Raw genomic sequence first — 27,601 nt, forward strand, 5'->3', positions numbered from 1 at the left:
CGGCCTGCCTACACCTTCCTCCGCCTCCTTTTCTAGGCAGACTCCACTGGGCGTGTCTGCTCCCTACCTGTGACACAGCCAAGCAGTGCCCTTCTGTGTGCTCAGGCCCCACACCACATCGATTCTGCTTCTCCGAAGGTGGAAGAGACAAGAATTCATTTATTGAAAATACTGGGGGTGGGGAAGCAGGAAAGAAAGGAGGGAAACTGAGCTGCGGGTATGGGGCTGGACTGGGTCCCAAAGTCGGAGTTGCCCGACACCTCAAGTATTGGACTAAGAGAACAGCGGTCAGAGGTATGGCCCATTCCCTCAAGCTATGCTGCTGTGGGGGCGTGGGGTACATGCATGGTCCACCCTCAACACGCGCGCGTACACACACACACACACACACACATGCACGCACGCACCTTCCCCGGCTGCCTGGCTCTCCCTCAGCGCAAGCAACGCGGGATGGTGGGGGAGGCTGTGCGGTAGCAGCGGTAGCCCTCCAGCACGGCTGGGAGGAGCAGCAGGCCGCTCAGGGGGTCCTTTCGGCAGCGCCCTATGGCCTCCTTGTAGCTCAGCCACTCTTTGGAGACGGGGTCTATCAGATCCTTCTCATAGCTGGTCTCATCCTGCAGGAGCTGGGCCAGCTCTTCACTGATCATTCCGGACTGCACGGCCTGTGAGATGGGGATGCGGCCTGTCCTCTTGGGGTCGATGAGCCCCCCGGTCAGGTGCTGCACCTGGAGGTGGGGGAGCACACTCTCCCGGGGCATCCAGCCCTTCTGGACAGCCTCGCCCACGGACAGCCGCTTTTTGGTGACCGGGTCTTCGATGCCGGTGAAAGCCTTCTGGGCGTTGAGCAGCCTCTGGGTGGACGTGTTCTCGATCAGCCCCCGCTCCAGGGCCTTGTGCACAGAGTAGCGCTCCCGGCTCAGGAGGTCCACGATGCCCCCTGTGGCCGCCTGGGCCTCCAGCAGCTTCTGCCCCGTGATGGGGTCCAGCATGTTCTTGGCCACAGCTGTCTTGATGGAGCATTTGTTATCTGTGGTTGTGTCATAGATCCCAGCGATGGGGAAGCTATCGTCACTCAGGCCGAAAGAGAAGCCAGGGCAGAAGGAGCCAGTGTTCTGGGGGCCAGGGGAGGCGAGTGGAGACCTGGAGATGATGGAGCCGATGGAGAGGGAGGAGCAGGGCTTGGTCTCTCCCGCCACCAGCAGGGCAAACTCGGAGACGGGGAGGCGGCCCTCCTTGTAGAGATGGTACTCCTCCTTGGAGATGCGCCGGCAGCGCAAGGCCGCCTCAATGGAGTACTGCTTCCCGCTCTTGCGATCAAGGAGCACAGACTCCTCTCCGCAGGGGCCCGAGGTGGTCACCTCCTCCCAGTCACACTCCAGCTCCTGTAGCTGCAGGTACTGGCAGCGGTCAATGATGCCCCTCTTGTAGGCCTCATATGGCGACATGTCCTTCCCTGTCTCGGGCTCCAAGATGCAAATCTTGGTGGACAGGTTGGTCTCCCTCGTCTGGGTCTCCTGGTTGAGCTCCTCCCGGTTGACTTTGGCGTGGAGTTCCCGGAGGGCCCTCTCCTTCTCGTAGATTCGGTCCTTCTCATGGAGGATGGCCGCCTCGAGCTGCGAGAGCTCCTGGCCCCTCTGGGCCGCCTTCTGCCGCTGGCTCTCCGTCTTCTGGCTGAGCAACCTGGACTCCTCCTGCAGGTGCAGCACCTTCTGCTGCTTCTGCCTCTCCAGGTCCCGCAGCTGCTGCTGAAGCTGCCTCTGCTCCTGGCTCGCCTGGCTCCGAGCCTTCTGGAGGTCAGCTTCCTCCCGGGCCCAGGTCTTCCCCAGAGCCTCGGCCTGATCAATCCGCTCCTGCAGGCGCCTCACTTCCTCCTCCCGGCCCTGCCGGGTGGTGCGCTCCCAGTTAAGCATCTCCCACACCCGGGACCTCTCGCCCTCCAGCACCTGGTCCTTCTCCACCCTGATCACTTCCTTGTAGATGGTCTTCTCCTGGGACTTGGTTTTCTGAAGCACATCGATCTGGACCTGCAGATTCTTACACTCTCGGTGCAGCTCCGTCACCTGCCTCTTCTCCTGGTCCAAGTCCCGCCGCAGGGCTTCCGTGGACTTCTCCAGGTCGGGGTCCTTCTCCAGCTTGACCACCTCCTCCATGATGATCTTCTCCTGGACGGCGGGAGGCCGCGTCTCCAGCTCCTGGATCCTCAGCGTCAGCTGCCGCTGCTCCTTCTCCACAGCCAGCTTCTTGCTGCGGTCCTCCCGGAAGCTGAGCAGACCCTCCTTGTCCTCCACGTCGGCCTGCAGCTGCTGCACCTCCCGCTCCAGCTGCCGCCGCCGGCCCACCTCCTGGTCCAGGCTCTGGCTCAACCGGCTGTGTTCCTCACGGAGCTTCGGGTCCTTCTGGGTCACCACCACCTCCTGCACCACCACCTTCTCCTCAGGCCGCCTCCTCTCCAGCAGCAGGTACTTGCTCTGCAGCTCGTAGACCAGGTCCTCCACGGCCCGCCTCTTCTGGGCTGCTTCCCGCACCTCCTGGTGCAGCCGCTCGGCCTCTTTTTCCAGGACGGGGTCCTTCTCGTGCCGCACCACCTCCTTGTTGACCGTCTTGGTCTCCACTTTGGAGCGCTCCCGCCTCCACTCATCCCGGTCCCCCCGCAGCCGGATGAGCTGCTCCTGCGCCCTCCCGCTGCTGTTGACCAGCTCGTTGAGCTGCGCCTTGAGGCGGTCGATCTCCCGCAGCACCTCGGGGTTCCTCTCGTGCTTCACCACCTCCTGCGTCACCTCCTTGTACTCCACGGCGGGTTTCTGGGCCCGCAGGACTGCCAGCTCAGCCAGCAGCCCCTCCACCTCCTTCTCCACGGCAGTCCTCCGAAGGGTGGTCTCCCGCACCTCAGCCCTGAGCCGAGCTATCTCCCGCTCCGTCTCCGGGTCCACCTGGAAGATCTCGTGGACGCGCTCCTGCAGCTCCACCCGGGGCCTCTGCCTCTCCACCTCGCTGTATTTGCCCTGCAGCTCCTTCAGCTCCCCGGCCAGCGCGGTGTTCTCTCTTTTTACCTCCTCCAGGAGGCTCCGCAGCCTGGATGCCTCCTGGACAAGGCTTGGGTCCTGCTCCACCTGCTTCACCTCCTTCACAATGACCTTGGGCTCCACGGTGCTGATGGCCCGCTCCAGGTCGCCGATGCGAGCCTTCAGCTTGGCCACGGCCTCCTCTGCCCCCCTCCTGTGCACAACGTCCTCTTCCAGCTGCAGCCTCAGCGCTTGTGCCGCCTTGAGCATCTCCAGGTCTTTCTCTACCTTGACCACCTCCTTCAGCACCACCTTCTCCTTAACATCTGCCTCTTTCTGCTCCAGAGCCCGCAGCACCTGCTTGAGCCCCTCCAGCTGGGCCAGGACAGCTGCATTCTCTCCCCGGAGCTGCTGGAGCTCGCTGCTGAGCTGGGCTGCCTGGTTGTCCAGGCCAGGGTCCCTCTCCACTTGGGTGACCTCCTTCGTGAGCAAGTGAGGCTGCATGGTTTTCCTCTTGCTCTCCAGCTGAACCACCTTTTGGGCTGCCACTTCTAAGTCTGCCTGCAGGCAGGCCCGCTTCTTGGTCTCATCCTCTATCTGGGCCCTCACCCCGGACAGGCTGCTCTCCAGCTGGGGGTCTCGGTAGAACTCCACCACCTCCTTCTCCTCCAGCCTCTCCAAGGGCCGCTGGGTCTTCAGTTGTAGCAGCTGGTTCCTCTGCTCCTCCAGTTCCTGCTGCACCTGGGCCACTCGCTTCCTCTCCTCCTCCAGCTGGGATCGCAGGGTTTCGGGGTCCCTCCCTGCTCCGGAGGGGTTTGCGGACCCCTGCTGCACACCCCGGGTCACCTGCACCTCCTCATTGAACTCCTTCTGCAGAGTAAGAGAAAGCACTGGAGTGAAGGAGACAAAAGGGATGACCCCTCCCTACTTCCTACTTCCAGGGATTTCCCAGCAGGTCCTGAGTAGTGATGTCAAAGACCTGAGATGCCTAGAGGCAGGACTTAGAGCAGACCCACCAAGGCCCATCACGTCAGGGTGCAGGGTAGTGTGCATTGATGCTAGCATGGACAACAGGCTCTCCATTTCCTCCAGACTCCCAGGAGCAAGCCCATGACCCTTTGGGTGTCTGGGTGTGGTGGAGAGAGAAAGCTGATGAGTGCCTGCCCAGTTTGCTAAGAGCCACAGAGAGTTTCTGGCACCTGGTCTCTGAGGATGGAGACCGAGCCGGCCCACCACCACCAGGGACTCTGGGGATTTTCTCTGGTCCCCACCAGGGGCTAAAGCAGACCACCCATACTATACTGGATGGCAGCTCTGGGGCCAGGGTCTGGGGTGGGTCCCAGTCTCTAAGTGGCTTGCAGTGGGGAGAGCCGGTTGAGGAGGGAGCTTCGGGCTGCTTCCTCTGGGAGCCCCGTAGGCACCTCCTGTACCTTCTCCAGCACTTTCCTGGCAAACTCCAGCTGGTGCAGCTGCTGCTTCTGTGCAGCCATGGTCTCAGTATAGGCCTTCGTCAGGCTGTTCTCCTAGAGAGACCCAAGGTGGGGAGAAGGAGGCTCAGCACTTGTTTAGAGGCCAAGGAGCTTACGCCCAGATTATGCTGAGCCCTCCCTGCTTGGTCGCATCTCACCTGTTCCTGGATGCTCTCTTGCAAGGAGGGTACCTGGGGCCTCTTGGGGGTGGCCCTGGCCTGGGTGGGCTCCAGGGAGCATCCATAGGCGTCGACCTGCAGCTCATAGTCCTGCACAGGGAGGAAAGGACACAGGCTGGCAGTCAGGGGGCAGGCTAGGGGTGGGGAAGCAGGGCACTGACAGAAGGCAAGAGGGTGCGGGTGAAGTCAAGTTGCTGACCTGGAGGGCGGCCTGCAGGTCCTGGGAGAGGCGGGAGACTGTGGCCCTTTCATGCTCACGGCCCTGGATCTCCTGCAGCAGTCTCTGCAGGAGGAAGAGAGAGTCAGGAACAGCACAGGGGACCCCCTCTGGGGGTGCCCTCTGGGCAGGAAGGGGTGTGGAGAGCTGCCTGCTGTCAGCATTCTTTCTGAGGCCTATACTAACCCCTCTTTTGCAGGACCCCTTTCTTCTAACTTGTATCCTTGGAATTATGTTGAAGTGCAGAGGTTCTTTTTATTTATTTATTTATTGTTATATTATTATTATTATTTGCCTCTAGGGTTATTCCTGGGCTCAGTGCCTGCACTATGAATCCACTGCTCCTGGAGGCTATTTTTTCTCCTTTTGTTGCCCTTTTTTTTAAAATCATTGTTGTGGTTATTATTATTGTTGCCATTGCTGTTGTTGTTGGATAGGACAGAGAGAAATGGAGAGAGGTGGGGAAGACAGGGGGAGAGAAAGATAGACACCTGCAGACCTGCTTCACCACCTATGAAGCACCCCCCCTGCAGGTGGGGAGCTGGGGGCTAGAACCGAGTTCCTTATGCTAGTCCTTGTGCTTTGTGCCATGTGCACTTATCCCACTATGCTACCGCCAAACCCCCTTTGTTTTATTTTTTAACCAGAGCACTTTCAGCTCTGGCTTATTGTTGTATAGGGGATTGACATGACAGTTTGTTTGCATAACCATTATGCTATCTACCCCCTCTTGCTCTTTCTTTTATTAAAGATTTAGTTAATTAGTGAGAGACAGAGAGAGAGAGAGAGAGAATTAGAATAGAATAGCTTTATGGCATAGGCAAATTGCCAGGAATAGAACTCAGAACCTTGTGCTTTTTTGTTTGTTTTGTCTGCAGGGTTATCGCTGGGGCTTGGTGCCTGCACTATGTATGAGTCCACTGCTCCTAGAGGCTATTTTTTCCATCTTATTGGATAGGACAGAGAGAAATTGAGAGAAGAGGGGAAGACAGAGAGTAGGCCTGCTTCACCGCCTGGCTACCTAGCACAGAGGTTTTTACACTGTATTATGCAACCAGATCACCTAGGAGATTTGCTCAGATATCCGGAACCCCAGCCCCAGAGTTTCCTCCTAAAGTTTCAGGCCTGAGGATCTGCATGTCCAGTAAGCTGATAGGTGATGCTGCTGCAGCTGGCCCAGGAACATTCTTGGAGATCACCACTCTGTTACATCTGTGCACAACCCATGTGTCACTTCGGGCCAGTGATTTTAGTTGCATGGGTCTTGGGTGGGCTTCTGGCACTGGGAGTGTGTGTGTGTGTGTGTGTGTTGTATGTGCTATTTCAGCACTCCTGGGGCTTTTTTTTTTCCCCAGAAAGACACACACACACACACACACACACACACACACACACACACACACACACAGAGATATACCTCAGTACAGAGCTTCCCCTGGTGCTATGGTGCTCTCTTGTGATGCTGGAGTTCAAACCTAGGACATGTACATGGTGATCTCCTAAGCCAGCAGGGATATTTCTAAAGCTCTGGGTGTGATTTCAATTTGCACCCATGGCTAAGAATTTCTGAACACCCCTCCTCACACACACACAAAAAAACAAACAAAAAAAGAATTTCTGACCCAAGCTACTTCCCGACATTCCCATCCTCACCTCTCTCTCTAGAGGGGCACGTTCTCCTACATACCCAGTCCATCTCTCTCTCTCTCTCTCTCTCCCTCTGCCTCTCTCTCTCTCTCCCTCTCTCTTGTTCTCTCCCTCTTTCTTTCTCTTTGCCTCCAAGGGTTATTGCTGGGGCTTGGTGCCAGCACTATGAATCCATTGCTCCAGGTAGCCATCCCCCCCCCTCCCCCATTTATTTTTATTTGATAGGAAAGGGAAACTGAAGAGGGAGAGAGAAAGCTAGACACCTGCAGCCCTGCTTCACCCTGTGGGCATCCTCCCTGGCGTTGTGGAGCGGAGAGTTGAACACCAGTTCTCTTGCGGATCTTTGCGTACAGCACTGTGTGTGGTTAACTAGGTGCGCCCCCGCCGCCCCCGCCGCCCCCGCCGTCCCCGCTGCCCCCGCCAATCCGTCTCTTTCCACCCAGCATGGCCCAGCTTCTGCCCATACGTGCTCTGCTCCCCGTGTCCCCCACCTTAAGAGGGTGCCTCCCCTCTTCCTAAGTGCCCCAACAGAACACCAGCTGCATCTTCGTCTGACCAGTCTGTCCTTACTGATTCATTCCTCCCACCCACCCTGTGGCCTGGCTTCCCCTCCTGGCCCTCAAGGACTCCTCTTCTGCCTAGCCCCCTCCATGAGCAGTCAGACTGAGCTGTTCAAACATAAATTCAAGACCATCTTCGCTCCCCCACAACTTTCTGGCTCCTTCCCACAGCTGCAAGGACTACACTTGAGTTGCTCTTGTTCAGGAGCCCTCTCCGTTCCCCCGCCCGCCTGCCAGGTCTTCCTTTAGGACAAGCACCCCTCCACTTCCTCACCCCCTCATCCCTCCAGCCTAAGCCTAGGCCTCCTACTTTCAGGCAGGCCCCCACCGTGAGCTGCAGTAGGCTTCACAGTGCTCTGGCTCCTCCACCAAAGTGCTTAGCAGAGAGTTGGGCGGTAGCTCAGTGGGTTAAGCGAATGTGGCGCAAAGCACAAGGACAGGGATGAGAATCTCGGTTCCAGCCCCCGGCTCCCCACCTGCAGGCCGTGAAGCAGGTGTGCAGGTGTCTATCTTTCTCTCCCCTTCTCTGTCTTCCCCTCCTCCCTCCATTTCTCTCTGTCCTATCCAACAACAATGACATCAACAACAATAACTACCACAACAATAAAAACAAGGGCAACAAAAAGGAAATAAATAAAAGAAAAAATTAAAACAAACAAACAAAAAAGTGCTTAGCAGCCTCGAGGGCTGCAATGTCCGGTGCCCCAGTGGGCTGAGCATAGAGGACCAGCCTCACTGAGCCCGCCCCACTTCTGCTTCACTGCCAGCGCACAGTGTGGGCTTGATAGATATGAGGAAGACTAGTAGGTGCTGGAATGCCACTCGGCACCTGGCCATTCTGTGGGCAAAGGGGAGTATTGTATTGCACATGGGCTCTTAGAACACTGGCCACCAGGAGGCCCTCACACATACACCTGGACCAAGGAAGGGATGCCAGGGAAGTGGATGTGGACTAAAGTCCCACCTCTGGACAGGAGCCTGGCCTAAGCAGGTGGCTTGCAACCCCAGCCCCTCACCTTTTGTGCCTGCAGCTTGTAGGCAATCTGGCTGAGGCCGTCGCTGGGCCACACCTGGTTGTGGGGCAGGTGCTCCAGCCAGGAGCTCAAGTTGTCCCTGCAATTCCTGAACTGCTGGTAGGTGAGGCTGGTGTCCTGCAGCATCTTCTCCCTGCAGAGGGAGGAGGCCCCGAGCAAGGGTGAGCACAGCCCTTTGGGGGCCAGAGAGGGGCAGGGAAGTGTGGGTGCCTCCCTGCTGGGATGGGCCAGGAGACTTGAATGACCCCTTGCTGGATGCAGACATTAGGAGGTGGCCCAGACGCTGCTGGGGTCCACCCTGGGAGGTAGGTGATATAATGATTCTGTTCTATCTTATCTTATTTATTTATATATTTATTTATTGGATAGAGACAGCCAGAAATAGAGAGGGAAGAGGGAAGGAGATAGATAGGTAGATAGATAGGTAGATGGGTAGATAGGTAGATAGATAGGTAGATAGATAGGTAGATAGATAGGTAGATAAATAGATAGGTAGATAGATAGATAGGTAGATAGGTAGGTAGATAGACAGATAGATAGGTAGGTAGATAGGTAGATAGACCTGCAGTACTGCTTCTTCACTTGCAAAGCTTTTCCTCTGCAGGTGGGGACTGGGGACTCAAACTCAGGTCCTTGCACATTATAAAATTTTATTTTTATTTAAAAAAATTTTTTTTATTATCTTTATTTATTGGATAGAGACAGAAATCAAGAGGGAAGGGAGGGATAGAGAGGGTGAGAGATAGAGAGACACCTGCAGCTCTGCTTCACCACTTGTGAAGCTTTCCCCCTGCAGGTGGGGACCGGGGGCTCAAACCTGCATCCTTGCGCATTGTAATGTGTGCGCTCAACCTGGTGCGCCACCACCCAGCCCCTATTTTTATTTTTTATATTTATTTATTTATTTTCCCTTTTGTTGCTCTTGTTGTTTTTCATTGTTGTAGTTATTGTTGTTATTGATGTCGTTCGTTGTTGGATAGGACAGAGAGAAATGGAGAGAGGAGGGGAAGACAGAGAGGGGGAGAGAAAGATAGACACCTGCAGACCTGCTTCACCACCTGTGAAGCGACTCCCCTGCAGGTGGGGTGCCAGGGGCTCGAACCGGGATCCTTATGCCGGTCCTTGTGCTTTGCCCCGTGCGCTTAACCCACTGCGCTACCGCCCGATTCCCATGCACATTATAACATATGCACTCAACCAGGTCCACCACCACCTGTACCCCCATTCTGACTTTTTATAAAAAAAGTTTTACTGTAGGCATTTTTATTAAAATATTTATTTATTTATTTTCCCACTGCTCAGCTCTGGTTTATGGTGGTGCTAGAATTGAACCAGGGACCTTGGGTGCCTCAATCATGGAACTCTTTTTTTTTTTTTTTTTTTTTTGCTGGGACTCGGTGTCTGCACTATGAATCCACTGCTCCTGGAGGGCATTTTTCCCATTTTTGTTGCCCTTGTTGTTTATTGTTGTTGTTGTTGTTGGATAGGACAGAGAAAAATTGAGAGATGAGGGGAAGACAGAGAGGGGGAGAGACAGATATCTGCAGAGCTACTTCACCACTTGTGAAGCCACCCCTCTGAAGGTGGGGAGCCGGGGTCTCAAACTGGAGTCCTTGTGCCAGTCCTTGTGCTTTGTGCCATGTGCGCTTAACCTGCTTTTACCGCCCCCCCCAGAAGTCTTTTTGCATAACCATTATGCTATCTCTCTAGCCCCTACTATAAGCATTTTTTAATTTAATTTTTTTTTAAAGAAAATATTTATTTATTTATTCCCTTTTGTTGCCCTTGTTGTAGTTATAATTGTTGATGGCGTCCTTTTTGGATAGGACAGAGAGAAATGGAGAGAGGAGGGGAAGACAGAGGGGGTCCTTGCGCTTTGTGCCACCTGCGCTTCACCTGCTGCGCTACCACCCAACTCCCATTATTTATTTATTCCCTTTTTGTTGCCTTTGTTGTTTTATTGTTATAGTTATTATTGTTGTCTGTCTTCGTTGTTGGATAGGACAGAGAAAAATGGAGAGAGGAGGGGAAGACAGAGAGGGGGAGAGAAAGATAGACACCTGCAGACCTGCTTCACCACCTGTGAAGCGACTCCCCTGCAGGTGGGGAGCCAGGGGCTCAAACCGGGATCCTTATGCCTGTCCTTGAGCTTTGTGCCATGTGCACTTAAACCGCTGCGCTACTGCCCAACTCCCACTATAAGCATTTTAAAGAGGACTTACTTCATCTTATTGAGGGAAAGAGATCAGAGCACTCACTCTGGTGTAGGTGGTGCCAAGAATCAAACCCTGGACCACACACATGCATGTCTGGCACTCTACTCCCTGACTTCTTTGTTAATTTTTTTATTGTAATTTTTTAAAATAAAAGTTAACTGATTTAATACTGTTTTATAGTATGAGTTTCAGGTGTGCATCATTGGAAATCAACAGGTGTATGGCCCCAAATCAAACACCCATCCCCCATGCCATTTTATTTTAATTTTCTTTTTTTATACTTATTTATTTATTTATTCCCTTTTGTTGACCTTGTTGTAGTTATTGTTGTTGTTGTCATTGTTAGATAGGACAGAGAGAAATGCAGAGAGGAGGGGAAGACAGAAAGGGGAGAGAAAGATAGACACCTGCAGACCTGCATCACCACTTGTGAAGGGATTCCCCTGCAGGTGGGGAGCTGGGGGCTTGAACGGGTATCCTTATGCCGGTCCGTGTGCTTCGCGCCATGTGCGATTAACCTGCTGCGCTACTGCCTGACTCCCCTATTTTAATTTTCTTAATAAGGTCTGGGAATCAAGTCCAGGACTGCATGTGTTCTACCACTGAGCCATCCCTAGCCAAACTTTTATTATATATATATTTTAATTTAATTTATTAAAGAGATGAGAGAGAGAATATGAACCAGAGCATCATTCTGGTAAATGTGCTTGAGTGTTTAAAGCCTTATTCACTATACCTTATTCACTATACCACTTCCTGAGTCACTATATATATATATATATCATATATATATGATTTTTTAAGTCACTGAATAATGGGGAACAGGGAGAAAGGCGGGCAGGCCAGAGAATTTCACTGGCATATTTGGTATTGGGGACTAAACCTGGGTTCTCACACATGCAAGTCTAGTACCCTACCCACTGAACAATTTCCCCAGCCACTCATTTAGAAAAGACATTCACTGGATCTGGGTGGTGGCCCACCTGGTTAAATGCACACATTACCACACACAAGGGCCTGGGCTCAAGTCCCTGCTCCCCACCTGCAGAACGGAAGCTTCACAAGTGGTGAAGCAGTACGGTGGGACTCTCTACCTATCTATCATCTATCTCTCTAGCTCCCTATCTATCTAGTGTTACTCAATAAAATATGTAAGAATAAATAATATAAACTATATACTTTATGAGAGAGAGATAGAAAGAGACCAGAGCAACCTTCTGGCATATGTGGTGTCTCAGCTTGCAAGTTCTCTGACCTCTGGAGCTGTGCCCCCCCCTTTTGTAAGATGATGATTATGATTTAAGATTTCTTTCTTAATTTATATAGAGAGGAAGAGATACCAAACCACTGCTTTATCATTTGTGGAGTTCTACTTGTCTCTGTCTTGGTGCTCTCATGTGGTGCTTGCAAATGGGAGCATGTTCTCTACCCATTGAGCTACCTCTTTGGCCCTTACCCTATTTTAGAGATGCAGAACCTGAGCCACAGAGAGGTAAAGTCACTTGTCTGAGACCGCAAGCTTGTCAGTGACGGTGTGTGTATTGGGGGGGGGCATTGCCAAGTGGCCCCCTGGCCCAGCCACTCACCGCAGCTCCAGCTGGTCCCCCACGGCATGGTAGCGGTCGGTGAGGGCCCGCACCTGGCGCTGCTGGTGCGGCAGGTCCTGGCAGTACTCGTGGAAGTTCTGCAGTGCCCCACATGTGTGCTCGGCTGCCTTCAGCTGGCGGTGCAGCCCCAGCACGCAGGCCTGCTGTTCCAGCAGCTCCCTCCGCTGGCGCTGGGCAAGGAGGGGACATGCACCCTCAGTGTTCTCCAGATCCACCCTCACCCCACCCCTGAAAGCAGGATGGTGCTCCCCCACCACCAGCAGGACGCCTGGCTCCTCACCTGCAGCTCGGTGACCCTCTCCTGCAGGGCACCAGGGCCAGCAGGGAGAGGGGCCTCCTGAACCAGGTTTGTCTCAAAGCCTCGGATGACCCCGTCAGTGTCCTGGATCTGCCGCTCCAGACTCAGAGAAGCCTTGGCTCTGCCGGGAAAAGGGGGGGTCAGCTGCTCCCTCAGCCCCACCCCACCACCCTGCCCAACTGTCCTCCCCTGCCCCCTACTCACTTCTCCCCATAAAGGCTACAGAGAGCCTGCACGTCGCTGTACTTGTTCTTGACGCTGTTGAGGGCCACGGGCAGGTGCAGGGCAGCCGGACCCACGGGCTTGGTGGACAGAAATGCCTCACACTCCTGCTGGGCTGCTTCCTTCTCTGCTCCTAGGCTTTGCAGCTGCTGAGCCAGGTCCTGGGCAGAGCAACCTGGGGTCAGAGATCTCTCTCTGGGCAGGTGGGTCTCTCCCCTTCCCCCAGCCCAGCCCTCCTGCCAGGTCATCCTAACTCTGCCCATGGAGGCCTGGGTAGTAGCTGGAGGCCAGACCAGACATACAGAGGGAACAGCACTGGCTTCACTAGTACGTGTGTGGGTGACTGTGGGAAGGTGAATCCCTCTGACCCTCAGTCTCCTCCCCTAAAGAATGATTGGTGGGAGTTGGGGAGATAGCATAATGGTTATGCAAAAAGATTTTCATGTCTGAACCGCCAAAGTCCCAGGTTCAATCCCCAGCACCATCATAAACCAGAGTTTAGCAGTGCTCTGCTTAAAGATAAAGGGAGAGAGGAAAGAGAGAGAGAGAGAGAATGGGAGGATGGAATGAGACTGTGTGGGTCAGCACTGCCAGGCTGTCATCCACTACAGTTTCATGTCACCTTAATAGCTTCAGTGCTATAGTGTTTAGGTCAGATTCCAGAGTCTCAGTTCCAACTGCTTGGAGTTCCTGTGTTCCTTGTTTTTGTTATTCATGCTTTTATTTGTTAAGTCATTTGTGCAGCTGTGTCCAGCACTGCCTACCTCCCAGTCCCGTGGACGCTGGCACCCCTGACAGATACTGTGACTTTAGAACCCAAGGACCTGTTAGGGCCCAGGAGAGACACCATGGCTTGGGCCAGTCCCTTCAGTTGTTCGACCTTCTCCACAGCTCAGCCACGGTGGGCAGAGAGGCCCTCCTGCTTCCTCCCTCTGTCCTGCAGGGTTCACCCCCATGAGATTCCCCGTTAAATGGCCTGCAGCGAGGTTGGTGGTGGCTCACCTGGCAGAGCGCACACATTACCAAGCATGAAGACCTGGGTCCCTACCTGCAGAGGGGAAGCTTCATGACTGTGGGGCAGCACTGCAGGTGTCTCTTCTCTCTGTCCTTCTCTCTTTTTCTCCCTAGCTCTCTGTCTCTTCACCTCTTACCTCTAACAGAATGAAAGAAAAAAAAGGGGGGGGTGGCCACTAGGAACAGTGGAGTGTGCAGGTACCAAGTCCAGTGGCAATGAAAAACATGAAATAAAACAATAAAAAACAGTGCAGAGCTGGAGATAAGGTTCATGGAGTAGGAAGCCTACACTGACTCGGAGCCCTGACACCACAGAGGAAGTGCTATGGCAACAGAGAAAGCTCCTGTGTCTCTCCTCTTTCCCATCTCTCTGTCTCTCTATCTGAATGGAAAAGTGGCTGGGAAGAGTGAAATGGTGCATGTGCGGAGGCCTGGGTCCATGACAACAAATGCCCCGCTGGCTCAGCTACATTTCAGGGTCTGTCTCTGGGACTCCGCCTGCTCCCCTGCCCCCCCTCCCCCCGCAATATATCTTCTCTGACTCAGCTGAGACGCCATCTTGAATCACTGTGGTACATTATGAAGTGGAAATAACTTGCACAGCAGTGTGAACAACATGATTTGAATTTCTAAAACCCAAACTCAAACAATGTCACTTATTTGAGCAGAAACCAGTTTGGAAAGACAGAACCACCCCCACCCTGCCCTCCGCAGGGGTGGGGAAGGGGCAGCCTTCCCTCTCAGGACTCCAAGGAATGTGCTTTTTTGTGATTGTGTTTACACAAGCTGCAGAATGTGCCTCCATCCCCTGCCACCCTCCCTTCCACTCCCTTCCACCTCCCCCACCCAGCCTGGAAAAATGACCCCGAGGAACTCTGATTCCTTGCTGCTCTCAGAATCCAAGCTCGGCTGCCTCCTAGGCTGGGAGGACAGGGGCTCTCCTTTAGATTCTGCACCTATTAGACCCTTCCGGGGCATGGCTACACTTCATCTTGGGACAACCAGGTCAGCTGGGTGTTACCATACCTGTTCTCAGGGGTGAGGCCAGCAAGGCCAAGAGGGGAGTAGCTGGCGGCCCAGGCTAACAGGCCTGGCCTGCAAGGAGCCAGAGGGGAGCAGTTGTACTGAGCCCTGGGCACCCTCTCCCCCCCTCCACTTCCACTCCCTCTGGCTGCTCTGGAGTGCCAGCCTCACTCCACCACTTCTTGTCCCAGCTACCCTCAGTCACTAGACAGTGACTGACCTCAAGGCCTTACATAACCAAGTGCCTCCTGGGCCCAATATTTAGGTTTTAGATGTGGTGGTGGTGGTGGGGGGATTCCACAGCACCGAAGCTTCCTCCAATGCAGTGGGGTCTGAGTTCCAATCTAAGTTCAATACATGGCAAAACCACATACTATCCAAGCGAGCTATTTTGCCAACCATTCTTTGCTATTTTTATTGGAGGAGGAAGGCAGAATAAAGCAGAGACAGAGGAGAGACACACAGCACATACACTGCCCCGCCATCCATGTGCCCCCATGTGGTGCCCGGGATGAACCCTAAGCCTTGCTCATAAGGCACAGCCTCCCGGCAGTCTACCTTATGGCTTTGGATACGAGCCTCCAGGTCTTGCAGTGGTGTGCTGCGACTCAGCGGGGTCCGAGCCCAGGCCAGCACCTGTTTCTCTATCTGCCCCAGGTCCCCATTTAGCCTGGTCATCTGCGTCAGTAGCTTCTGGGCCTGGGGGTCTGCTGGAGTGGAGCCACTCTGAGCTGCAGACACAGGGTGCTGGTGAAGGGGTGGCACCTGCCTCAAATCTGCCTGGGGACAACCTCCATGCAGGGTAGGGGCAGAAGGGTGACGGGCCAGGCCTGAGGGACAAACAGTCAGGCTTTGCTAACCCAAAGAAGAGATACTACAGACTGGACTCTAACCCAGGGTTCCCACTTCTGCCCATCACAGCCGCCCCCCCCCCCCAGTAGTGGGCAAAGTTAGAATCCATTCCCCCTATGCCAGCCTGTGCCCTCCACTCCCTGGCCAGTCCATGGCACTCTGCTGACCAGGCTGTAGGGGCTCTGTGGCACTGGACTTCAGGTGGTTCTGGACTGTGACCAGTTTCTGCTTCAATGCCTGCAGCTCCATGGTCAGCCTGGCAGGAGGAAAGGGTTAGAGAAGCACACCACCCTCTCCCACCCTGTACACCCCAGCTCAGCTGATCCAGGCCAAGGCCAGTACTGGGCCAGAAGGTGTCAGGCATGGATCTTGAACACCCCCATGCCTGCCCTGGACCCACAGCTTTTGTCCTGCCCCTGAGAGTCCCCAGGCAGACTCACCTGGAAGCTCTGGCCAGGGCTTCTGGGTCAGGAGCCGGGATGCAGAAGCAGGCTGCTGGGGCCCTCTTGGTCTCCCTGCCTGGGTACTGCACCACCCAGGTGTGGGGGTCACTGTTGTCCATCAAGAGGTACCGTTCCCCCCGCAGCAGCTGCACCTGGGGCAGAGGGAAGGGACATGTGTAGGCTCAGAGGCCACATGGGGGGTGACAAAGGAAGGGTAGGATGGGGTAAGGGCTGGGGACCTGGGGACAGGGACAGCTGAAGGCAGGAACTGGAGCAAGAACAGCTGGGCTCAGCACCTGGGTAGGCCAGAGGCAGGGAGGGCTTGGGGTGGGGGAGGGCTTGTGGGCACGGCCAGTGTGTTTGTGTGAGGGAGGGAGTGTCACAGTGTGGGGTGAGCAGGTGGTCCCTACTTCTCCAGAGTCCCAGTCGCAGATGCTGTCTACTTGCAGGGCCTTCTGGGGCGGGTTCCTGCGCTGTGGCAGGGGGGCCACCTCTCGGCTCTTCTTCTGCAGTTCGCCCACCGTCCTCTCAGCTGTGAGCAGCTGCTTCTCCTCTGCCTGCAGTGGGCCCAGGCAGTGGTTCAGGCCCAGCTCCTCTCAGGCCTGTACTGCTCCCTAAAGGGTCAGGGCACGGCCTTCATGGAGACTAGGCCTCTGGGCCAGCAGAGAGACAAGGGCTCTCGCTAAGGGCCCAGCATGCAGGCACCTTGGTCTGGGGGCTGCCCAGTAATGTCCAGAGTGGGACCTGGGGGTCCTCAGGGGTCTTCAGGCTTCCTGTCACATTGAAGAGGAGGAAACTGAGGCCCAGAGAGGAGAAGAACATGGCAGTGACATTCCAGGCTCCTCTAGCTAGAGCAGACACCCTCCCCCCCGGTGGGGGCTCCCCTGCTCCTAGCTGGTGGCACCCAGCCGGACCAATAGGATGGAGCCTGGACACACACGTCCCATCCCCAGAAATCAGATGCAAGTGGCAGTGGAGGGGTGGGGAGAGGTGGTGCCTTACCTCTAGCTGTCGCAGCAGTTCTGTGGGGCCTCTGGGGCCCCCACCTGGGGCAGGGTTGTACTGGGTGCTCAGGCTGGAGTTGAGCTTCGCCAGGGTCTGACTGACAGAGTCAGCCTCTTCCTGGAACTGAGGTCAGTGGGTGGTCAAGGGCAGAGCCTAGGGCACCCCTCTGCCCACTAACCCCATGAACCAGCTAAAGGCGAATTGCTATTTGCCAGTTGCCTGAAACTAAAGTGTATGGCAGGAGCAGTTTGGTTCCCTGAACCTATCTCTCTCTCTCTCTCTTTGCTGGGGCTTCCCTGCTCCAGGTTGACTTTTTCAGAGAGAAAGAGAAAAGCAGAGACAGGGAGAGAAGGAAAACTCCGCAGCACAACAGCTTCTCCTGCTGCTGGGGGAGCTGGACTTGAACCTGGGCTGTCAAAGCAGCCGCATTATTCAAGTGAGTTATTATTTTTTTTTAATTACAATTTCCTTTTATTTTTTTTTAAGCTTTATTTATTTTTATTAGGTGGAGACAGAGAGAAATTGAGGGGAAGAGGAGATAGAGAGGGAGAGAGACAGAGAGACGCCTGCAGCCCTGCTTCACCACTCCTGAAGCTTTCCCCCTGCACGTGGGGACCAGGGGCTTAAACCCGGGTCCTTGCACTCTGCAGTGTGTGCGCTTAACCAGGTGCGCCACCACCTGGCCCCCGTGAGTAATTTTTTAAAGTTTTTTATTATTTATTTATTTATTTATTCCCTTTAGTCACCCTTGTTGTTTTTTAAAGCTTTTTTTTTTTTTAATGCATTAATGAGGTTGGGAGGGAGAGCAGAGAGAATCAGAGCATCACTCTGGTGCATGTGATGCCAGGGGTCAAATTCAAGACCTCATACTTGATAGTCCAGGGTGTCAGCTGCTGCACCATTCCCCAGGCTTCAGGCAGGCTATCTTGCTAGCCCTGAACCTAATTTCTCTCAGGGCCATAAAGCACATGGGTTGCCCTTCCTCACAGAAGAGGTGCCTCTCCCTCCTGCTTCCCCATCCTAGCTAGGGTTCACTTGTGGCAACACAGGTATCAATACTCTACTTCCTCCATTCCCAGGGTACAAGTTAGGAATGTGGTTTAAAAAAAAACAACAGAAAACCCATGGTTGGGTAATGCTAGGGAATTCTACTTGATGGGCATGGCAGTGGTGTTTGGGCATATATGAAAACAGCCTCAAGCAAAGTAAATAAATAAATAGAAGGAGGGGCCGGCAGGTGGATCACTAGGTAGAGTGCACACATTTCCAGGTGTGAAGTCCCTGGGCTACTACATGGGAGCATCTGCAGGGGGGAATCTCCATGAGTGGTGGAGCAGTGCTCTCTCTCTGTCTCTCTCTCTCTCTCTCTCTGTCTCTCTCTCCCTCCTTCCCACGTCTCTCATCTCATATCTAAAGGAAGGGAGAGAGAAAGAGAAAGAGAGAGAGAGAAAGAAAGAGAGAGAGAAAAGAATAAATTAAAAATTAAAGAAAAAGAATGAGGAGTCGGGCGGCAGCGCAGCGGGTTAAGCGCACGTGACACAAAGCGCAGGGACCGGCGTAAGGATCCCGATTGGAGCCCCCGGCTCCCCACCTGCAGGGGAGTCGCTTCACAGGCGGTGAAGCAGGTCTGCAGGTGTCTGTCTTTCTCTCCCCCTCTCTGTCTTCCCCTCCTCTCTCCATTTCTTTCTGTCCTATCTAATGATGATATCAATAAACAATACTAACTACAACAACAATAAAAAGACAACAAGGGCAACAAAAGGAAAAATAAATAAATAAAATTTAAAAAAAAAAGAAAAAAAAAAAAAAAGAAAGGCTACCAGGAGTGATAGAGTCATGCAGGCACCGAGCTGTAGTGATAATCCTGGTGAAGGAATAAGAAAGTAGGAAAGGAAGAAAGAAAGAAAGAAAGAAAGAAAGAAAGAAAGAAAGGAAGGATGGAAGGAAGGAAGGAAGGAAGGAAGAAGATAGAGAGTAAGGGGGCCAGGTGGTGGTGCACCTGGTTAAACGCACACATGACAGTGCACAAGGACCCAGGTTCAAGCCCCTGGTCCCCACCTGCTGAGGGAAAGCTTCACAGGTGGTGAAGCAGTACTCTACAGGTGTCTCACTGTCTCTCTGCCTCTCTATCTCCCCCTTCCTCTCAATTTCTCTCTCTATCTAATAAATAAATAAAAAAAAAACAAAAAAAAAAGAGTAAGAAAGAAAGGGGGTAGATAGCATACTGGTTATGCAAGCAGACTCTCATGCTTGAGGCTCTGAGGTCCCAGGTTCAATCCCCAGCACCACCATTAGCCAGAGTTGAGCAGTCTTCTGGTAAGAAAGAAAGAAAGAGGGAAAGAAAGAAGGAAATAAAGGAAGGAAGGAAAAGAGAGGAAGAGAAAGAGAGTAAGGATGAAGGAAGGATGGGCTCTTAGGTTTTTGTTTTTCTGGGGGGTGTATATAGATTATGAGTGAACCATATACAAAAGTCCCTGCTGTATATGAAATCGGTGCTTCTCCACTCTTCCTTCATTAATACTCCTCAAAAAAGCCTCTTCAGACACGTAGATTCTCCATTATCTCAGGCAGGGAGCTAGCACACTGGTTTATACAAAGAGATGTTCATGCCTGAGGCACCTGACCCCCCAGATTTGATCCCTAGTCCCACCAAAAGCCAGAGCTGAGCAGTGCTTTAGTGAAAACAACAAAAACTTTGTCATCTTCATGAAATATTAATACCACTGATAGTCTGCAGAAAACCCTTTCCTCTCCCAGCAACGCTACCCCCACCCACCCTCCTGGTGAAAGTGTGCACCTGACACAACGTGCCCTCGGGTCCCATGGACACCGCTGACATTTTTACCAGACCCCTTATTTCCCGAGTTGGCCTGCAGGCTCCTCTGCTCGCCCTCCCCACCACCACCGCCCAGCCCCCTGTGCACAGGCTCACCCGACGGTAGTCCTCCACGTGCTGCAGCTGGCTCTCCTGGCAGATGCACAGGTTCAGGAAGTTCTGCCACTCCAACTTCAGGGCCTCCTGGTGGGCCTGGGGATGGCAGCATGGTGTCCTGTGGTCACGGCCTCTTCCAGGCCACCCGCCTGCCCACTGTCCCCTGGGCCCAGCCTGCCTGCTGTTTTTTTTCCAGCCTCTGGGTGGCTCTCTGGATTGTGAGAACAGGGGGTCCTGAGGCAGCCCTCGCACCTGGATGGGCCCCACTGCGGGGTGGCCGAGCTCCACCATGCGCTCGCCATCATCCTCCAGCTGGTTCACGCACTGCTCCTGACTCAACAGCTCGTGTTGCTTGAAGTGCTGGGGACAAGGCAGAGGGGGCCATGAGCACCAAGAGAGCGGATCCTCCTGCCAGCTCCTCTGTGGCCCCCACCGATGCCCCCAGACCTCATACTCCTGCCGCACGCCCACGGGGTCCGCCATGAGGTCGCTCCAGTCCTGCTGCAGGATACGCTGCTGCTGCTGAGCCAGCGCGCTCAGCTGGCGGGAGCAGCCCTGCAGGTGCGTGTATAGGCTGCCCAGGCTCTGCCCACGCCACGAGGCCGCCTTCTGTGCTCATGAGAGGCAGGAGGGGAGTAAGAGGTACTTTCAGGCTGTGCCCAGAAAGGTGGGCAGCTTCCCGGATGCAGTTAGTGGGGACCACCCCAATCCTAGGCCCCCAAACCCCCTGCTCACCAGTAGGTCCCGGTATTGGCTCCGGATGGTGGCCGAGTCCTGCATTGACCAAGGGGCAAAAGCACAGGCCCAATGAGGGCTGGGGCGCAGGGGAGAAGATACCCCAAGCCCTAGGCTAACTGTGGCCTCTGGCTCCAGGCCTGGGAGAAATGTGGTCGGCTCACTCACCTGCCCGACCAGGTTCCGCAGCTGCTGCCCATAGGCCTCAATCTCCCTCTGCAGGATGTTGTGCTCAGCTATCTGCTGCTCCAGCTCTGCCATGCCCGGCCCGTACTGGCCCTCACACACCTGCTTCTGTGGGGGAGCCAAGTGCTCAGCCAGCCTGCCAGGGCCCTGTGCCCCCGCCGGAGGGGCTGAGCTCAGAGGGTGGGGTGAGCAGGGCTGGTGAGCAGCCTGGAGGTCAGGCCATCAGTGACACTGGCTGAGGCTTCAGCTTCACTCTGGCTGTGGTTCCTGAATCCCACTGCTCCCCGGAACCTGGGGCTCTGCTTCTGGAAGGTCTCCCTAGTTTTGTGCTGCTCCCTCCCTGGTCCTCAGGGCTCCTGGTTCTGGACACACTGCCCTCCCTCCCTCCCTCTTCACTGTCCCAGCACTGTTATCTCAGCTTCTGTCCTGACACCACCGAAGCACAGCTCCTCCCCCACACCCTGGAAATCCTCCTTCCCCACCTAGACCTCCTTCTGGGTCAGAGTCCCTATTATTTCTTTCTGGAATGTCCTCTCCTCATGACTTCGGTCTGACCCAGACAAATCCTTTCACCACTTGGAGGCTTTCCTATACTTCCTCTTGTAGGACAGCACACTCCCCAGCCTCCCCCACCCTGACCGAGCTCACTCTGTCATGCCCCAGGTGACCTTGTTTCTGACCTGCTTCTGCTCCAGCACCCGTGCCCAGTCAATTCTAGGCCCCACGTCGGGGGGCAGCACCATCTTCTCATACAGGGCTCGGTACTCTGCACACTCCTGGGTCACCCGCTCGTGCAGCTGCTTGATGCTGCCGAGGAGATGCCAGCAAGTCAGGGGCAGTCTGGGGGCTCCCAGTAGGGGGGTACTTTCATCCTTGGACCCCAGCCCCGCTGCCCTTCCACAGCCCACTCACTCCTTCTCAATCTCCTCTGCCTGTGGATGCTTGAGCCGCCGGGCCTTGTCCACGTCCAGGAAGAGGTCCTTGAGCAGCACCTCGGCCTCCTTCAGGCTGCGGCCTGCCTCTTGCTGGTGCTGCAGGGCCTGGCTCTGCTCTCTGTGCAGCTGGTCCTGTGGGGCAGGGTGGGCCTTCACAGCTATCACTGCCTCCTGTGCCCACTTGGGGGACTCTGGTGCCAGCATGGGGCTGGAGCCCCCCATCCCTGCTCTCACAGCCCTAAGTAGGGAGCCTAACTGGGTCTGAACCTTGTGTTTGGCTGGTGGCCAGTGAAAGATGGGGCTTAACTCAGCCTCCCCATTGCTTGTGGGCACGGGAAGGGCAGGGGAGGGGCATGGGGCATGACAGCAGCCTCCCCCTACTGCCCAAGCTCTGTCCCCAGCCTCACCTGCTGGAGCTTCTTCTGAGTGTCCAGGATGTCCCTCTCCACCTGGTCGGCATTGGCCTGCATGCGGGAGATGAGCAGCGCCAGCTCCTGGGTGGCCGCCCTGGGGTGGGGCAGAGGGCAGCAGGCTTGGACCGCTGAGGCCAAGGCCGAGGCCCACCTGCCCAGTCGAGGTCCCCGTCTCCTCTACCCCACAGAGGGAGGTGAGGCTGGGAGGTCTGTGGTCTTCACAGGAGGCTCCAGAGGAAACCTGCCCTGAGAGGAGGGGTGCTGTGCCCCACGTGAACGCTGAGGTAACAAGCATGCAGGTGTGGGTGGCAGTGGGCTCCCAGCCTACACGGCAGCCTGCTGCTTCCTTGAGCCACAGCCTGAGACGGCATGGGTGGGCCTTAGGGAGGGCTCCTGGGCTGATTGCGACTTGTCTCCTGCCCCAACTTCCTCCCACCCCAGGCTGACAACTTTCGGAACCATCCAGAGGAGCCATGCCACCCTGGGGCACAGAAATCCAACATTTTCAGACCAGAGGACTCAGTGTCCCAATTGAGGCCTGACTTGTTTCCCATCATGGAGGGAGGTGTGAGCAGAATAGAGCTAGTCTGAAGGCCGTCAGGTCCTTTCCCATGCACCCGTTCAGCAGCCTCTGTGTGTGCTTGAGCTCACTTGGGGTAGGGGTGGGTGGTGGGTGAAGGGTCAAGCAGACCAAATAAAAGACTGAGTGGTAGGCCAGGGAGGTAGTTCACCAGGTAGTGCACCTGCCTTGCCATATATATATGGCACTGGGGGGAAGGTCAGGAGCTGTGGGTGGGGACTTACTATCTCTCTGTCTGAACGAGGAAAACAATTTTGGTCTTAGAGTGGAAACATCACATATGCTCTATGCCCCAGCCCTACAAAAATAAGTAAATAAATACAGTGGCCCAAGTTCCTTGAGCCTAGTGCCTGTGAAATCACAGTCCTGGGAAGGCTTCACCAATCTGGGCCTTGAACCAGAGGTCAAAGAATAAGCCCAGGCAGAGGAGCAGTATCCATGAAGATAGTTAGAGAAAGCTCTGTGTGGGGCTGGGTGGTGGCACACCCAGTTAAGCACAATAGTACTAAGCACAAGGACCTGTGAAAATCTGGGTTTAAGCCCCCTGCTACCCACCTGCAGCGGGGAATACTTCACGAGTGGTGAAGCAAATCTGTAGGTGTCTTTCTCTCTCCCTTTTATCTCACCCCTTCTCTCTCAGTTTCTTTCTGTCCTATGCAATAAAATAGAAAAAATGGCCACCAGGAGCAGTGGATTCAGAGTGCCAGCACTGAATCCCAGCAATAACCCTGGAGACAAAATAAAATAAAATAAGATAAAATAAAATAAAATAAGGAAAGAAGGAAGAAGGAAGAAGGAAGGAAGGAAGGAAGGAAGAGCAGCCTGAGAGGTGGTGCAGTGATAAAGCTTTGGACTCTCAAGCATGAGGTCCTGAGTTCGATCCCTGGCAGCACATGTGCCAGAATGATGTCTGGTTCTTTCTCTCGTCTCCTATCTTCCTCATTAATAAATACATAAAATCTTTTTAAAAAAAAAGAAAGAAAGAAAGAAAGAAGAGAAAAGAGCTCTGTGATAGATAGCCTAGGTTTTATTCTTTTCCATCCCTGGTGCTATATGGCTTTGGGCAAGTTATTTAACCACTCTGAGCCCCAAGGTCCTGCTGTTGTAAAGTGGGGCTTTAATACTGGCTCACAGTTGGTGAGCCAGTTGTTGGTCTGAGTGTTTAGCGAGCTCGTCCATCTAGGTGTCGAGCATGGAGCCTGTGCTGCACAGGTGTCAGATTTTAGCTCATCAGGTAGGAATTGCAGGAGTACAGACACCTGTCAGCTCCCTTATGGCGCCATCTCCAGTGGCTACAATAAACAGCCCTGGCTTGTGCGTGGCGCTCCAGAAATATGCATGGACTGAGTGTATGTGAAGGGGTAAGGAAGCCACTATGCAGAGCTGTAGCCAGAAGCAGGGCTGTGAGGCTGGAGCCTGCCTGCCTGCCTGCATATGGGAGTGACAGACCCTGAGCCCTGGGTGCCTGGGTGTGCTGTCCTTGTACCCGGCCTCCTAGGAAGACTGCCCTTGACAGGAGGAGCACTCTGCAGAGCCTGGTGCCCCAGGGAGGACAGGTCACTCCAGTCTGAGCTCTAACAGCTGTCTTGCCCATCTACCCAGAACCCTGATCCCTATCAGGATAATGGGCCTTTCATCTCCACCTTCATCTCAAAGCAGGGAGTGTAGGCAAGGTTGCACCCCACCCTCCAGAGGGGGCTAATGTCCAGGGAATCAGAGGAAGGTGCTGTCTGTAGGGTGCTGGGGGGGGGGAAGCTCCTGAGAGTCAGGCTAGGGGCCTAGGGGGGCGGTGCTCTGAGGATGTCCCAAGTCCACGGCCCACACTTTGCCCCACAGCACCCAGTGAAGGAATCACCCGCTGCCTCTGTACTGGGATAGCCCACTGCCACGCCTTCGGAGAGTATTTCTTTCATTTTAACTGTACTCATTTATACTTTCATTTTAATAAATGTTTCTTGCTCTATTTGAAGATAAATAAAATCACCCCAACTCTAACAGGACTCTTCTGGGCTTCATTCAGACCACACAGGGGCAGCCACTGCTGCAGCAGAAGGCAGCCCAGGCCACCTCCCTGCCACCAGGCCCCCCAGCGGCACCCCACCCCAGCCACTCCTATCCCAGCCTTCTGCCTGCCTGATGCCCCAGTCCCAGGGAACATCCCAAGCAGAACCCTGGAGCTGCACTAGGGACCCGCCCTAAAGCACCTCGGGAAGGAATGAGCCACTTAAGCCCCTGATAGCTCCTCCCTGCAGGGGTCCTCAATGAAACCACCTCTTTGCAGGATGTGGGTGGCCCCAGGCACCCCTATTCCCCTGCCAGGGCTGGAGCTAGGCCCCGGAGGGAGTCTACCTCAGGACCCTTTGCCCTGGGGGCACCAGATGCCAGCAGTGAGCTGGCCCTGTGCCCCGACTGCCACCTCCAGGCTGGCACCACTCTGCCCTTGTCCCCCACCACCAGCTCCACTCACCGGCTGTACTTGTTGGGGGAGCCTTTGGGAGAGCCCTTGGCTGGGGAGCCCTTGGCCGGGGAGCCTTTGGGAGAGCCCTTCCCCTGGGAGCCTTTGCTCAGCCCCTTGAACATGGTGGTACAGGCAGGTGCTGGCTCGGGCTGGGCAGGCAGCGGGTGGCGGACGGCGGGTGTGCGTCTTCGCTGGCTCCTCAGCTGGGCTCTGGCTAGGTGGGGCAACCGGGCCCAGGAAGGCAGTTTCTGAGAGGCCCCTCCCTGCAGGTGAGACTGCTAGCGGCAGGCCAGGGCGGCCCAGGCACCCACAAGCACTCCCGCTCCCTCGCTCCCTCCCGCACAACCAGTTTGGGAGGAAAGGGCACAGCCCACAGGGCGGGGCCCGACTGCAGAGAAGGTTTGGACTTGTTACACCACAAACGCCCAGCGGGAGCTGCCAGTACTCACACCCAGTGGAAGGGAGGAGCCGGGGCCAGGAGAGACACAGGACAGACATACAGATGCACTGCTGCAGTCAGGGCACCGGCACAGGAGCCTGGTCTTACAGCGAGATCTCCCCTTACAAAACACCTTTGGCCAGCACTGCAGGGCAGACTCCAGGCCTGCCCCCACCCATAGCTCACTACCTGCCAGGGAAGGTGGGGCCACTTCCTGCCCCATCCAGGTGGTTGGCAGGGCCCGGACTCTCCTCACCACCAGGACAACAAGGTCTCTGCTCTGTGCTCTCCAATGATAGGCTCAGAGAGCGAGCAGCCAGGGGCATTCAGTCCACTGGCACATGATCCAGAAACCCCTCCACTTTCTCCCTCTGACTGGCTCATCTGTCTGGGTTCTTGATTCAGAGGAAGGAGGATGGGTACAGGTGGGATCTTCTGCTTCCTGGGCCACCTCCAGAGTGGTGGAGATTCCCCTGGGCCTCCAGCGTCAGACCAGAGCTGAGCCCAAGAACCCATGATACTGGGTTTCCCTGTTTTCAACTCCTCTCCCCCACTCCTCACTCCTGCCCCTGGAAGTGACCCTGGTGGTTTCTGTGATGTGAGATAGAGTGGCCAACCACAGGCCAATTGACGGGCCCTTAGGACCAGGGAGGTCATGTTGAGTAATGCTTTTAGTCGTGGCTCACAGGGACTTCTAGAAGAGGTAGGTCCCCTCCTGTTTCCAGGTACTCCTTTCTCCTCCTTTCTTTCCTCCTTCTCCTCTGGATTTATTTTACTTACTCCATATGAAAGAGAAAGTTTCACATGAATCAGAGAAGGAGAGAGTCCAGCCTCAGGAATCTCAAGCATGAGAGTTTGATGCTGTACCAGCCAAGCTATCTCCCTAGCCGGTGCAGTCACCCTTTCACTGGCCCAGTCGGGGAGACCTCTTCTACAGATCTGGAGTCATTCCCCAGAACGTTTCAGTTCCGGGTGGCAGAGTCTGTGGGAAGCGTGGGGAAGGATTTGGATAGCTTGGTTTAGAGGGCTGGACCAGAGCCTAACCCTGTGTTCCAGCAGGACAGGAAAGGCCCAAGTCCCTGTGGCAGCCTGTCATGGGCTAGCCGCTGAACCTGGTTCTGGAGAGGGGTACACGGCCAGCCAGGCTGGAAGGGGAGGTGGCTCTATGGATGTGGAAAATCGCAGGAGGCCTGGACAGATGTGCAGCAACAGAGAGCGGTCTCCATAGCTGTGCACTGCTCAGGCTGAGCCGGAGTTATTAGTGAGATGGAGCCAGAGATGACAGGCTGGGGCCCAGAGGCCACTCACTCTCCATCCTGGTCCCTCCCTCCTCTTGATGACAATTTCCCTGGGTGACAATTTTCTTCTAACCCTGAATGGCACACCTGTAATCAACTGTTCTCAGAAAGGGGCCATTTGTTTAAATGACTGCGGGGTGTGGGGAGCAGCCCTGGCCTCTCATCTCAGACCTGAGTCAGGGCTCGTTATCAGTGAGACTGAGTGATTGATGGCGGCCACCCAGGAGAGCTGAGATGGCACTCACACCCTCAGCCCACTGTTCTGCCTCCACCTGAACTCCAGCCCCCTTCCAGGGAGATGGGGAGGGCAGGGCCTGGGACAGGCACCAAAGCAAAGGACTTGGGGAAGGAGGGAAAGGGTTGGGATAGAGAGGCACTGGGGTCCTAGGGCAGATGATGGAGGGAGACCTAGGTTACAGGAGAGAGTGTTTTGCAAGCACCTGTCATGGGCCAGGGGATGAGAGGTTGTACCCATGTGCCAGCGACTATCTGTAAACCATGAACCCCTCTCCCCATAACTTAGACAATAACAAAACAACAACAAAAAGACTCAGACTCTGGGAGTGTGAGCACCATGGAGACCTGCAGAGCCAGGCAGAAGGGAGAGAAGTGCCCCTCCACCTCCCACTTGGGGGAAGAGCCGGCAGTAGGGAGAAACCAGGCTGAAGCTGGAACATCGGAGCCTTGCGTCCCAGCTACAGAAACCTTCCCTGACATAAATGAGCTCAAGAGAGGCCCCCCGCATGCCCCAGAGATTAGGGCTGACCGATTCGCTGCCAGAAAGACAAGAGCTGCATTCCTGGCATGACTGCTCAACACCAGACCACATCAGATCCC

General features: G+C 55.0%; 1 protein-coding gene across 1 annotated transcript; it reads right to left on the reverse strand.

Annotated features, from left to right (window-relative positions):
* Nucleotides 1-139: 139 nt before the first annotated feature.
* Nucleotides 140-25,347, reverse strand: EVPL (envoplakin). Its single transcript, XM_060202785.1, has 22 exons — nt 25,037-25,347; nt 21,984-22,083; nt 21,554-21,708; nt 21,322-21,448; nt 20,624-20,749; nt 20,456-20,494; nt 20,168-20,329; nt 19,973-20,080; nt 19,721-19,816; nt 16,786-16,911; nt 16,194-16,340; nt 15,781-15,935; nt 15,508-15,596; nt 15,047-15,219; nt 12,434-12,612; nt 12,212-12,350; nt 11,911-12,101; nt 8,091-8,241; nt 4,850-4,933; nt 4,630-4,740; nt 4,433-4,525; nt 140-3,872 (listed from the first exon to the last, which is right to left on the reverse strand). Exons 1-22 carry the CDS (start codon nt 25,147-25,149, stop codon nt 432-434), a joined length of 6,105 nt encoding a protein of 2,034 aa, XP_060058768.1. The 5' UTR covers nt 25,150-25,347; the 3' UTR covers nt 140-431.
* Nucleotides 25,348-27,601: the final 2,254 nt, after the last annotated feature.

The sequence above is a fragment of the Erinaceus europaeus genome, chromosome 12 (assembly GCF_950295315.1).
Source record: "Erinaceus europaeus chromosome 12, mEriEur2.1, whole genome shotgun sequence".
NCBI lineage: Eukaryota > Metazoa > Chordata > Mammalia > Eulipotyphla > Erinaceidae > Erinaceus > Erinaceus europaeus.

Coding starts and splice junctions, on each gene's coding strand:
- EVPL (XM_060202785.1), bottom strand. CDS start 25,149: ATGTTCAAGGGGCTGAGCAAAGGCTCCCAGGGGAAGGGCTCTCCCAAA. Junction 12,351..12,433: donor TGTAGCCTTTATGGGGAGAA/GTGAGTAGGGGG, acceptor TTTTCCCGGCAG/AGCCAAGGCTTCTCTGAGTC. Junction 12,102..12,211: donor AGAGGGTCACCGAGCTGCAG/GTGAGGAGCCAG, acceptor CTCCTTGCCCAG/CGCCAGCGGAGGGAGCTGCT.